The sequence below is a fragment of the Pelobates fuscus genome, chromosome 9 (assembly GCF_036172605.1).
Source record: "Pelobates fuscus isolate aPelFus1 chromosome 9, aPelFus1.pri, whole genome shotgun sequence".
In the NCBI taxonomy this organism is placed as follows: Eukaryota; Metazoa; Chordata; class Amphibia; order Anura; family Pelobatidae; genus Pelobates; species Pelobates fuscus.
In genome coordinates this window covers 80,318,657-80,332,966 of record NC_086325.1, presented here as the reverse complement: position 1 = coordinate 80,332,966, position 14,310 = coordinate 80,318,657, and the positions used below count along the sequence as shown (strand labels likewise).

The 14,310-nt window shown below is 40.7% G+C and overlaps 1 protein-coding gene across 1 annotated transcript in view; it reads left to right on the top strand.

Annotated features, from left to right (window-relative positions):
* TENM1 (teneurin transmembrane protein 1) overlaps positions 1 to 14,310 on the top strand; it is a 642,971-nt gene that overhangs the window by 501,753 nt on the left and 126,908 nt on the right. Inside the window, exon 20 of the mRNA XM_063432113.1 lies at positions 9,431 to 9,698. Within this exon, the coding sequence (XP_063288183.1) occupies positions 9,431 to 9,698 (268 nt within the window). The remainder of the gene's footprint in view (positions 1 to 9,430; positions 9,699 to 14,310) is intronic.

Below are 14,310 nucleotides of genomic sequence, written 5' to 3'. Positions count from 1 at the left end.
AGGCCTTGAAACGCACACATGTGAAGGAAACTGACTGCTATTATTTCAGTCAAATTTCTAGTTTTTTTTTAATACAAACTACTGTTACACCAGATATGAGTTGCACTGGTGTGACACTGTGCCCTGGCAGGCCCTGAAACGCACATGTGTGAGGGGAACTGACTGCTATTATTTCACAGTCAAAAAAGTGTTGTTTTTTAAAAATGTACACTACTGTTACACTAGATATGAGTTGCACTGGTGTGACACCGTGCCCTGGCAGGCCCTGAAACGCACACGTGTGAAGGAAACTGACTGCTATTATATCACAGTCAAAAAAGTGTTGTTTTTTTTAAATGTACACTACTGTTACACCAGATATGAGTTGCACTGGTGTGACACTGTGCCCTGGCAGGCCCTGAAACGCACACGTGTGAAGGAAACTGACTGCTATTATTCCACAGTCAAAAAAGTGTTGTTTTTTTTAAAATGTACTCTACTGTTACACCAGATATGAGTTGCACTGGTGTGACACTGTGCCCTGGCAGGCCCTGAAACGCACACGTGTGAAGGAAACTGACTGCTATTATTTCACAGTCAAATTTATAGTTTTTTTTTTCAATGTACACTACTGTTACACCAGATATGAGTGCACTGGTGTGACACTGTGCCCTGGCAGGCCCTGAAACGAACACGCGTGAAGGAAACTGACTGCTATTATTCCACAGTCAAAAAAGTGTTGTTTTTTTAAAATGTACTCTACTGTTACACCAGATACTAGTTGCACTGGTGTGACACTGTGCCCTGGCAGGCCTTGAAACGCACACATGTGAAGGAAACTGACTGCTATTATTTCAGTCAAATTTCTAGTTTTTTTTTAATACAAACTACTGTTACACCAGATATGAGTTGCACTGGTGTGACACTGTGCCCTGGCAGGTCCTGAAACGCACATGTGTGAGGGGAACTGACTGCTATTATTTCACAGTCAAAAAAGTGTTGTTTTTTAAAAATGTACACTACTGTTACACTAGATATGAGTTGCACTGGTGTGACACCGTGCCCTGGCAGGCCCTGAAACGCACACGTGTGAAGGAAACTGACTGCTATTATATCACAGTCAAAAAAGTGTTGTTTTTTTTAAATGTACACTACTGTTACACCAGATATGAGTTGCACTGGTGTGACACTGTGCCCTGGCAGGCCCTGAAACGCACACGTGTGAAGGAAACTGACTGCTATTATTCCACAGTCAAAAAAGTGTTGTTTTTTTTAAAATGTACTCTACTGTTACACCAGATATGAGTTGCACTGGTGTGACACTGTGCCCTGGCAGGCCCTGAAACGCACACATGTGAAGGAAACTGACTGCCATTATTTCAGTCAAATTTCTAGTGTTTTTTTTAATACAAACTACTGTTACACCAGATATGAGTTGCACTGGTGTGACACTGTGCCCTGGCAGGCCCTGAAACGCACACGTGTGAAGGAAACTGACTGCTATTATTTCACAGTCAAAAAAGTTTTTTTTTTTTTTTTTTTTAAACGTACAATACTGTTACACCAGATATGAGTTGCACTGGTGTGACACTGTGCTCTGGCAGGCCCTGAAGCGCACACGTGTGAAGGAAACTGACTGCTATTATTTCACAGTCAAATTTCTAGTTGTTTTTTATGTACACTACTGTTACACCAGATATGAGTTGCACTGGTGTGACACTGTGCCCTGGCAGGCCCTGAAACGCACACGTGTGAAGGAAACTGACTGCTATTATTTCACAGTCAAATTTCTAGTTTTTTTTTCAATGTACACTACTGTTACACCAGATATGAGTGCACTGGTGTGACACTGTGCCCTGGCAGGCCCTGAAACGAACACGCGTGAAGGAAACTGACTGCTATTATTTCACAGTCAAAAAAGTGTTGTTTTTTTTAAAATGTACACTACTGTTACACCAGATATGAGTTGCACTGGTGTGACACTGTGCCCTGGCAGGCCCTGAAACGCACACGTGTGAAGGAAATTGACTGCTATTATATTACAATCAAAAAAGTTGTTGTTTTTTTAAATGCAAGCTATTGTGACACCAGATATGAGTGGTGGCACTGGGCAAGTGGGCACAGTATACGCTGTGAGCCTGGCACACACGCTGGCAGGCACACATCTGCAATTAGATTACACAGGAAAAAAAAAAAAGCAGACTGATGTTCTAGCCCTAAAGGTATATCTGGGTGTCATTGGCTTACAGATGGTAGTGGAATCCAAATTAACTAATGAGTTTGCTAAGAGAAGAAGTATAGACAGAGAACAAAAGGGGACCAAGAACTAAACCTTGAGGGACTCCGACTGAGATAGGACGAGGAGAGGAGGTGTTGTTGGAAAAAGAGACACTGAAGGAGCGTTGGGAGAGATAGGGGGAGGACCATGAGAGGGCTGTGTCACAGAGACCAAGAGATGGATGAGTTAGGAGAAGGAGGCCATGGTGTCAGGGTACCTGTAGTCTCTACCCCTGAGACGGGTAGAGACTTAGACGTTTTTCCATCCAGACGGCATGATTCTCCCGTTCCTCGCGGTCCCCTCGCGCATGTAAACGCCGGCCGCGAGAGAACTATGCCTTTTTGTAATGTGACGCTCAATAGTCGACGTCATGATGCTATTCTAGCCCGACCTGTCAGTCAAATCCCGGACACGAATCAGGTCTCGGCGGAGGCGTGATTAGTCTCTAGAACCAGGGTATTTAAGGGAACTCTCAGCATTTGCTCATTGCCCTGTCGTGGTTCTAGCCAGCCTAGTCACACAGTGCTCTTGTATTCTCTTGTCTTTTGGTTCTGACCCGGCTTTGTTATTACTTACCTGTCTTCTCTGTTTTCCTTGACCCGGCTTGTCTCTCGCTTACCTGTCTTCTCGTTCCCTCGACCTCGGCTTGTCCCTGACCATTCTATACGTAGTATTACGTTAAGTCCGGCCATTCTAAGGTCCGGTATACGTATCTGCTACTCTTTGTACTCTGCGTGTTTGATCCCTGTCCCGATCCTGACATTACGACAGGGCCAATGGATCCTGCAGGTACAAACTGTCAGCTTGGTTCTCCTGATCCTAGGTTTGACGCCATGGATCATAGAATGGATCAGATGGCACTGGCACTACAGGCGTTACTATCACGTCCTAATAATCCACCTGAGGAGATGCGTAATACTTCTATTCCTCCTGTGAGTTCAGGGCTAGAGGTAGCCACTGTAGGTGCTTCTTCCCGAGTTACCCCACCTGTATGTTATGCTGGTTCTCCTGAAAGGTGTCGTGGCTTTTTGAACCAGATCAGTATCCATTTCGAGCTACAACCCCGTTCCTACCCTACTGATAGGGCAAAGGTGGGATTTATTATCACCTTACTCATTGAGAAGGCTCTGAGATGGGCTAATCCCTTGTGGGAGAATGATAATCCATTAGTCTATAACTATAATGCCTTTGTAGCTGCTTTTAGAAGAACTTTTGACCCCCCTGGCAGAAAGGTCAATGCAGCTAGATTACTGTTGCGCCTTAGACAAGAGAACCGAACACTTGTGGATTACGCACTAGAGTTCAGGTCTTTGGCGGCAGAGGTTAAGTGGAATGAACAGGCTTATATAGACGTATTTTTAAACGGATTATCCGATGTAATACTTGACGAGGTAGCGACGAGAGAGCTTCCCGAGAATTTGGAGGACTTAATTTCCTTTATCTCTCGCATTGACGAACGTCTAAGAGAGAGGCAGAACACTCGAGATAGAACCGGTAGACCTTCCTTTAGACTAGCTCCTTCATTTCAAAGTCCTGAAACCAAAACTCCACAGTTTCCAGAACCTATGCAGATAGGCCTTACTCGCCTCTCAGAAGAGGAGAGACAGTACAGGAGAAGGGAGGGACTGTGTATGTATTGTGGAGTCAGAGGTCACTTACGTTTGAATTGTCCCAATCGCCCGGGAAACGCTCGCACCTAAGTTTCTCTAGAGGACAGGCCTTGGGTGTTTCTATTTTGTCCTCTACTCATAACTACAAAGAACACAGGCTTCTATTACCCGTCTCTTTAACTTGGGAGAGGGGAACTTTAGAGACTGTGGCATTGATAGACTCCGGAGCTGCTGAGAGCTTTATCGACCAAGTTTTTCTCACCAAACACGCCATCCCATCCCAGTTAAGGAAGACACCTTTGGCTGTTGAGGCCATAGATGGTAGACCTTTAGTTGAGCCTGTGATTTTCCGGGAGACCACACCTCTTAACTTAACTACTGGTATTCTACACAAGGAGGAGATATCTCTACTACTCATTTCATCTCCTTCTGTTCCCATAGTCCTGGGATACTCCTGGCTGAAGAGACATAACCCCATTATAGATTGGAAATCAGGGGAAATAGTCTCGTGGGGTCAGGGTTGTCAAGAGAGATGTTTAAAGAGAGTGTCACCCCTTTGTATTGTTAACACACTTAATAACTCTACCGACTCTACTAAAGTACAGATACCGTCCTTGTATCTAGATTTAAAGGCGGTATTTGACAAAGGAAAGGCTGATACCTTACCACCACACAGGCCTTTTGATTGCAAAATTTATTTACTTCCTGGTACTATGCCTCCCAGGGGCCATGTATACCCTTTGTCTACGAATGAGAACTTAGTCTTAGAGGAGTATATTCGTGAGAACCTAGACAAAGGGTTCATTAGGAGATCCTCCTCCCCTGCTGGGGCTGGATTTTTTTTTTGTTAAAAAGAAGGATGGTTCTTTAAGACCTTGCATTGACTACCGAGGTTTGAACAAGATAACCATTAGAAATGCCTATCCGATCCCCTTGATCACCGAGCTTTTTGATCGATTAAAGGGTTCCAAGATTTTCACTAAGTTAGACCTTAGAGGTGCTTATAACTTGGTGAGAATTCAGCAGGGACACGAGTGGAAGACTGCGTTCAATACTCGTTATGGGCACTATGAGTATACTGTAATGCCTTTTGGTCTCTGTAATGCCCCGGCGGTATTTCAGGATCTTATTAATGAAGTTCTTAGGGAGTTTCAGCATGACTGTGTTTTTGTATACCTCGATGATATACTTATACATTCCAGGGATATTGAGACTCACCACGGACAGGTCAGAAGGGTTTTGCACAAACTTCTTCAACATGGCTTGTACTGCAAATTAGAGAAATGTAGCTTTGACCAATCCCAGACTACCTTTCTTGGTTACGTGATTTCTGGAGAGGGGTTTGAAATGGATCCGGAGAAACTCCAATCCATTTTAGATTGGCCTTTACCTAAGGGTCTCAAGGCCATTCAGAGATTTATTGGTTTCTCTAATTATTACAGACGTTTCATTAAGGGTTACTCCTCTATTATTGCTCCTATCACCAATATGACCAGACAAGGGGCAGACACTAAGAATTGGTCTACTGAAGCACTTCTGGCTTTTAAGACTCTCAAGGAGCTGTTTGCTTCCGCACCAATTTTAGTTCACCCTGATACTACTCTACCTTTCCTACTCGAAGTTGACGCTTCTGAGACGGGTATAGGTGCCATCCTGTCCCAAAGGTTGGGTGTGGATAAACCATTACATCCATGTGGGTATTTTTCCAAAAAATTATCGGGTACTGAGAGCAGATATGACATTGGTGACAGGGAACTCCTAGCGGTTATCATGGCTTTAAAGGAGTGGAGACATCTATTGGAGGGGACTTTGCATCCTGTTACCATTTTGACGGATCATAAAAACTTATCCTATATTGGGGAGGCTAAACGATTATCATCAAGACAGGCCCGTTGGTCTATATTCCTCACTCACTTCAATTACATACTCACATATAGGCCTGGTTCTAAGAATTCTAAAGCTGATGCCTTGTCTCGCCAACATGAACCTTCTGCCATATCTGAGCCGGTTTTATCCTCTATAGTACCTAAGTGTAATATCATCGCTAACACAACTCTCAAAATCCATTCTCTGCTTCTGGATCAGATCAGGAGCTTGCAGCATCTGGCACCTCGACTGACTCCTGCATCTAGACACTTCGTTCCTCCTGAACTCCAACTGGAGCTCTTACAGTGTCTTCACGAGAGTAAGGTGGCTGGTCATCCGGGCGTTCGCAAAACATATTCCTTGATCTCTAAGGATTTCTGGTGGCCTTCTTTACGGAGGGATATTAAGGATTTTATCGGAGCCTGTGAGGTCTGTACTAAGACTAAACTACCTCATTCGCTTCCTTGTGGTCTCTTACATCCCCTGGAAGTTCCAGAAAAACCTTGGTCCTGTTTGGCGATGGATTTTATTGTGGATTTGCCTGTTTCGAAAAAGCACACTGTTATTCTCACAGTGGTGGATAGGTTTACCAAGATGGCTCATTTCGTGCCTTTACCTAAACTTCCGACTTCACCTGAATTAGCGGAGATTTTTGCTAAAGAGATCTTTCGCTTACATGGGATACCTTCCGAGATTACTTCTGATAGAGGTTCCCAGTTTGTTTCACGTTTCTGGAGATCATTCTGTTCTCAACTAGGCATTAAATAGAATTTTTCTTCTGCTTATCACCCTCAGTCTAACGGAGCCGCTGAACGTACCAATCAAAAGATTGAACAATATCTGCGTTGTTTTGTTTCTGAACACCAGGACGATTGGGTCGGTCTGATTCCTTGGGCAGAGTTCGCACACAATAATCTTGTTTGCGATTCAACTCGCTCTAGCCCCTTTTTCATGAATTATGGTTTTCATCCTTCCATTCTTCCGTCGGTTCCTTCTTCCCAGGGGGTACCGTCGGTTGATACTCATGTTGCCAATCTGAAGAAGTTGTGGGATCAGACTCGACAAATTCTCCTACATAATTCTATACTGTATAAAAAACGCGCTGACAAACGCAGAAGGCCGGCTCCTAGTTTTGTCCCTGGTGATAGGGTATGGTTGAGTACTAGAAACATTCGTTTGAAAGTACCGTCTATGAAATTCGCTCCTCGCTACATTGGACCCTATAGGATCCTGAATCGAATTAATCCTGTTGCGCATCGCCTAGCGCTCCCCTCTGCCTTACGTATTCCTAATTCCTTTCATGTTTCCTTGCTAAAACCCCTGATCTGTAACAGATTCTCCTCCAGGGTCTCCTCTCCTCACTCTGTTCAGGTTGAGGGTCAGGAGGAGTACGAAATCAACTCCATCATCGATTCTCGAATCTCCCGGGGGAAAATCCAATACCTGGTTGACTGGAAGGGATATGGTCCAGAAGAGAGGACCTGGGTACCACAGGAGGATGTCCATGCTCCTCGTCTTCGCAGGGCTTTTCATTCCCGCTTTCCATCTCGTCCCAGTTCCTTCCGCCCGGTGGGCGTTTCTGAGAGGGGGGTACTGTCAGGGTACCTGTAGTCTCTACCCCTGAGACGGGTAGAGACTTAGACGTTTTTCCATCCAGACGGCATGATTCTCCCGTTCCTCGCGGTCCCCTCGCGCATGTAAACGCCGGCCGCGAGAGAACTATGCCTTTTTGTAACGTGACGCTCAATAGTCGACGTCATGACGCTATTCTAGCCCGACCTGTCAGTCAAATCCCGGACACGAATCAGGTCTCGGCGGAGGCGTGATTAGTCTCTAGAACCAGGGTATTTAAGGGAACTCTCAGCATTTGCTCATTGCCCTGTCGTGGTTCTAGCCAGCCTAGTCACACAGTGCTCTTGTATTCTCTTGTCTTTTGGTTCTGACCCGCCTTTGTTATTACTTACCTGTCTTCTCTGTTATCCTTGACCCGGCTTGTCTCTCGCTTACCTGTCTTCTCGTTCCCTCGACCTCGGCTTGTCCCTGACCATTCTATACGTAGTATTACGTTAAGTCCGGCCATTCTAAGGTCCGGTATACGTATCTGCTACTCTTTGTACTCTGCGTGTTGGATCCCTGTCCCGATCCTGACACATGGTCAACAGTGTCAAAGGCACCGCTATTAAGCATGTCGGGTCGGTCAGGTAGGAGCAACACCCCTTCTGGGGTGAAATTCGCTTGTTGATTAATGCTTAAAGTGAGATATTGAGGGAGCTCACACGAAGTGAGTCTTTCCTCCATGACAGCTAGGCCCCGTCCCTTGGAAGCTGCATTCTTAGTGAGAGGAGGGACAGTGTAGCTGCTGCTGATTTAATAGGGAAATCGATAGCTAGGCTAGTGTATTCAGTGTCCACTACAGTCCTGAAGGACTCGTCTGATCTCTGCTGTAAGGACAGCACCCCAACTACAGAACAATCCCTATATGTAATGAAAAATAGAGATATTTGATCACTTTATGTGGTCATTTAGTACAAAGTCCACCACTGCATTAGAGTGTCATATTAGCACATATTTTAAACTATGTTCCTTATTTTGGAATCACCTGGTGTCGGATTTAGGTAAGTAAAACTTACTTATAAAATACTCCTTGTGCATTATTTTAGGGGTAGCATATAGAATGATACCAAAAGAGCATTTTTCTATGTCTTACCAAAACGATTGGAAAAAACTTTTTTAAGGTAACACTATGCATATTAATAATTTTATGTACAACTGAATGCATAATTAGGCTCCCTGGATTTAGCACACCACCCCATCAAACACAGGTTCCCCATTTCAAGTGCCTTTTGAACTTCAACAATGTAGCAAGGTCTTAACCTGTTAAATAGTAAATGGATACTTTGTATATGTTACAGAGAGGCACAAACAATCTCTGGAAGGCATTAACATGGAATGCATATAAAAAAAAAATTAAAAAAAAAGTATGTGTCACTTTATTATTATACTAAGTAGAATGAGTTTTTTTTTTTTCATTATGGCTTCTATAAGGAAAAAAATATTTGTTGCTTAGTGTCTGTAATTTATATGTATATGATTGTAAAGAAAAATAAAAGCATTGATTTGTGGCTTCGACCCTGAAATATTTTTCAGTGTGGTTAACAGAGAAAACTCTTTAATAGAATTTAAAAATGTATAGTGTGGGCATACAAAGATGGAAAAAATAGAGTGAGTGTTTAAAAAGGTCAGTACTGTTTGCCTTAAATTGGGGTTATGAGGACAATTCCAAAATACTAATGTTTTTCTGTATTCAGTCTAGCAAGATAAAGAAACTAAGCTTTGCTATAGTGAAATGAAATGAGGTCAGCTGAAGCTCTATACACTCTCCGTGCAACTTACATTGTTCAAAAACACAAAGCAAATTTTGCTCTGTAATAAACAAAGAACACTTTTTTTGTGCTGGGTATATCCTTTGTTGTGTTGCATCCCGCATGATACCCCACAAATACAGATTTGAGGATATTACTACTGAGAGTAAATACAAAGTCAAACTATTTAATTTCACTGCTAGATGACAAAAGAGAACTATGATTATGTTTTTTTGTTTCCTTCCGTGTGTGATTCAGTATAGGGACATAAAGCTCTGTCTTGTGTGCTAGTGTCTTTCTTTCTACAACATGTAATATGTTATTTCTTTATCTAGGTAGTCCAAGAGGAGATTCCCATTCCATCCAGTTTTGTGAAGCTCAGTTATCTGAGCAGTCGAACATTTGGGTACAAGAGTCTTGTAAATATTATTCTGACTCATGCCACGATCCCAATTGGATTGAGTAAAGTACATCTGGTTGTCACTGTAGAGGGACGACTTACACAAAAATGGTTTCCTGCCGCCTCCAATCTATTTTACACATTTGCCTGGAATAAAACAGATATTTATGGTCAAAAGGTTTTGGGACTGACGGAAGCACTAGGTAAGTTTACGTATTTATCACATATGCACATTATTCAGAATTAGGATCACTTAAACAGATGATATTGTTAAAAATATGTGTTCTCTTTAAATTTACTTTGCATAGGAAACTAAAATAATTATTAGTTTTGTAATATTTAATATGTCCTAAGCTCTCTTCATTGCTCCGACTTCTCTTTCTGAAGCTGATAGGATCTATAAGGGTTTAACTTTATCAGAAAGCATAATTAGATCAAAGAGAGTTTAGGGAGTTTAATAGGATAGCATGAGATATGTATGATGACAAGAGTACCAAGGCCTGAACCACAGAAGTATCAGTAAAACTATACAAGGCAGGTACACATCTGAAATCTGAAAAAAAATAAAAAAAAATAAAAAAAAATTATAAATAGGAACAACTCAATGTTGTTAAGATATTTTAGATGGTCTTTTGTTTAAACCTAGCTTTCTATTACCCAGCTGTATTTTTCATTTCTATTCTTTTAGCTATTTTACACTTGACATGAGACCTGTCAGACATCTATTTAAAACAGACATGTTACTTAAGATCTGCACTTAGCAAAAGACATTATTCTTTCCCTTTACCATATGTAATGTTGGTATCTGGCATGTTTATTACCTCCGCATACTGCTTATTCCTTTAATCACTTATGTTTTTATAAGTTTTTTAATGAACAGCAATTGAAGGTTGAATATATTAAAAAAGACCCTAACTGTTTCTTCTTAATATATTCATGTAGGCTTCTGTTTAAGAATAAATTTAACTTTAATTATATTGCATGTCAACAAGCTTCAGAATTGTGATGAGTACTTGATAAGCAGTATGTTTTTATTAGGAATGTTATGTCTATAGCATTATGAAACTCATTAACTTGCTCAGCTATCTATAAACTTGATTGCAGTGAATGTTTTCAGTACTGGTCTGGAATAAGTCAGTCACACTTCAAAGAAAAAACATTTTAAAGGAAATTAACCTACTTTTGTCTCATTAGAGAGCTTGCTTTTAAGTTGAAGCAGCTATGGTACACTCCTCACATTTTTGTAAATATTTTATTAGATCTTTTCATGTGACAACACTGAAGAAATGACACTCCGCTACAATGTAAAGTAGTAAGTGCACAGCCTGTATAACTGTGTAAATTTGCTGTCCCCTCAAAATAACTCAACACTCAGCCATTAATGTCTATACCGTTGGCAACAAAAGTGAGTATACCAAGTGGAAATGTCCAAATTGGGCCCAATTAGCCATTTTCCCTCCCCGGTGTCGTGTGACTCGTTAGTGTTACAAGGTTTCATTTCTTCAGTGTTGTCACATGAAAATATATAATAAAATGTTCACAAAAATGTAAGTGATGTACTCACTTTAGTGAGATACTTCAAGTGCAAGACTCAACTTGATGTTTGCCTTGATGTTGGTAGGTGAGCTTCAACTCTAATGGACATTATGTTTAAAAGTGCTTGTTTGGGTTTGAGAAAGAGCACAGTTAACTCCTTTTGCGTTGTTTAATCAAGAATTTCTACAACTCCACAGATATCCATTAGGATGCATTGAGTGAAGTGGATGTGCTTACTTAACACGTCTGACTGTACAAAAGCATCCAAATCATAGACTTGAATAACTTAAAGGAACATCACAGCATTAGGAATACAAATGTGAATTTTTTATGTTACAGTTCTCAGGTGGCAATTCGGGTTACCGGCCCCCACCTGCATGGAGAAAAAAAATAAGTAATTTCCCTTACCTTTTTATCCCTTTCAGCATGACTGGTCCAACTTCCTTGGCTGAGATCTTCGAGATTCATAATCTCAGCCAATCCAATGCTTTTCCATCTGATAGAAATAGCAGAGTTTTCATTGCAGGGATTAAATGCTTCTTGTGGCTGTCACTCAGGTAGCCATTAGAGGCATTTAAACCCTGCAATGAAAATATTGCCGTTCAGCAGAAAGGAGGACATGGAGTTGAGATGAAGTTGTTTGGGTGTCTATAGTGTCCCTTTAACAATAATTTTGTGTCCCACAAGGACTTGAAAAATGATGAAGTCTTGCTTTAAAGGGACACCATAGGTACCCAGACCACTTCAGCTTATTGAAGTGGTTTGGGTGTATATTCTTAGGTCCCATAACCCAGCAAAGGTAATTATTGCAGTTATTAATTAACTGTAATAATTACCTTTATGGGTTAACTCCACCTCTAGTGGCTATCTACCAGACATTGGCCATTGACGCGCATGAGCATTAGCTTGAGCTTTAATGACATCGGCGGAGGAGGAGCAGAGGCAAAGCCTAGCCAGCACCAAGGGGCACTGGTGCTGGACTCAGATAAGTGACAGAAGGAGTGTTTAACCCTTTCTGCATCTCGGGGAGGGATGGGACAGTATAGGAAACTATAGTGCCAGGAAAATAACTGTTTTTCTGGCACTATAGTTTCCCTTTAAATGCCTTATGGAGGACTTGCTTCATCCTATCAGTAGAGAGATCTCTTTAATGAAATTAGCAAATGCAGTACATGGAATCATAATATATGTGTATCTCTACTGAGAGTAGCAGAATATAAAAGAATAAATCAGGCCAGGTGTCAGCAATAATCTCTCCAAAAGCTTGATGGTACAGGGAACACTACCTAGCTCTGTATCTGTCAGAGTGCATTAACCATTTATGCAAGAATCACCTTAATTTAAAAAAGGATGTCTAGGTTCTATGAGAAAATAGATATGTTATTGTTTATAAAGGCTAGCATATTCTGCATATCAGGGCAGAATGAGTAAAATGTTGTCTTTTTAGCTCCTTTGGGGGACTCAAGAGGTACACCATGCAGTTTTAGACTATAAAACACACAAGAAGATAGGAAATTGTGAACGCAATTTTAAATGTGAGCACGATTACAAATAAAAACATTTGTCACCTCAGACTAAATAATGTTCCCACAAGAGCCAGACACTAGGTAAGCCTGTGCTTTTGGCTTACTATAAATACAAATATAACTTGTTTAACTGGGGCACAAGACCTGAACAGCAAACTGTTTACTTGACAAAACGCTGAAAAGGCTGGTACACTTTTGAGAGCAATGAAGGCGCCTGTCCTTTTCTGATAAATGCATAATCGCTCTTCTTATACACCACAAAATGAATTGATGGGATATGAAATCTGAAAATGAATGCTACTTGTGTTATTAATAGAGAATTTGGAAAGAAGCCATGAGAATAATCAATACTTGCTTAGTTTAAAAAAAGAAAAAAAAAATTACTTGTGGTGCCTTTACTTAGAGAGAACAGTTTGATTCCATACTGAGGCTTTGCTTCTGTCACCTCCTGAGCTTTGCCGCAGTACGATTTCAGGTTGATTTTAATGTTAATAGTTTATAAAGATTTTATTTGCGAAGCTATGTTTAAAAAAGCTTTCGTGAACAAAGGCAGAGGGGGAGAAAACAATTTAAAAGGAAGGGAATATATTTTATCCCGTTCCTATGGCTCCACAAATTTATCTCAATTAGTTATTCACTAAAAGCTGAATCTTGGTAAAACAAATCGAAATAGAAGAACTGAGGCCAAAATATCCAAGTTGTGACTACTGCACAGCTAGATCATTTTTCCATATCTGCTATTTTTTGCCCTAATTTTTCTAATTGGATTTAATTTGCGAGCAAGCCAGATTTTAGCTAAAACCTTTTAGTTTAGTGAAAAACTTCAGTAAATCAAATACACGCTACAGAATCAGACGTGGCTAAAAGGCAATATAATATTAAACAATATAGAGGATATATAGCATTATATATAGCATCATTTCATGTAAAGCATGTCTGCAAAATATATAACATCTACATAAATTATCAGGATGTTTCAAAATATATACCATGTAAATATATTATGAACCTTTATGATTATCTTTAATGATATAATGTATTAAAGGACTATTATATATTCAACCCTTTAAGAACCAAATACATTTTTCACCAATATCACAACATCTAGACCCTGGGAAGTACTTGTAAACTAGCAATAAGCTAAATGCACCTTTTCTTGCTTTACACTTCAATGTTGTTATTATTATTATTACTGATGTGTTGATGAGGTAGAGCATTACCAGTTGCCAAGTAGCTACATTTAGAGAAATAACGCCAAGATGCACATTACTTGAACATCCCGTTAAAGAGGCACTAAAAGTTCCACTACAGCTAATTGTAGTGATTATTGTGCAAAGATCCTGTGGGTACATGTGTGAGTGATACCTACAGCCTTGACAGTCACCTACAGCAGTGCCCCTCAACCCGCTCCTCAAGGCAGACCTAACAGTCCAGGATTTAGGGGGGGGGGGAAGGCCATGTCAACAATAGCTTTTAGCTGTAGTATATATTAAGAGATTATGAATATATATAGGGCCCTGATGGGGGACACTGAAGGTGTGAATTTAACTTTGCTACTCACCTAGCTTGACTCTTTGACAGTGTGCAGTATTGACACAAAAAATAGGAATTGTCTTTTATGGCCTGTGAAATTGTAATACCGTTTTATAAACCACAAATGGTATAGCTATAGTTTCCAATGGGATAATTTTGATTTGGTAAAAATGTAACTATTTGGCATCACAACAAAGTTAGACTTACTAGCAAACTTATT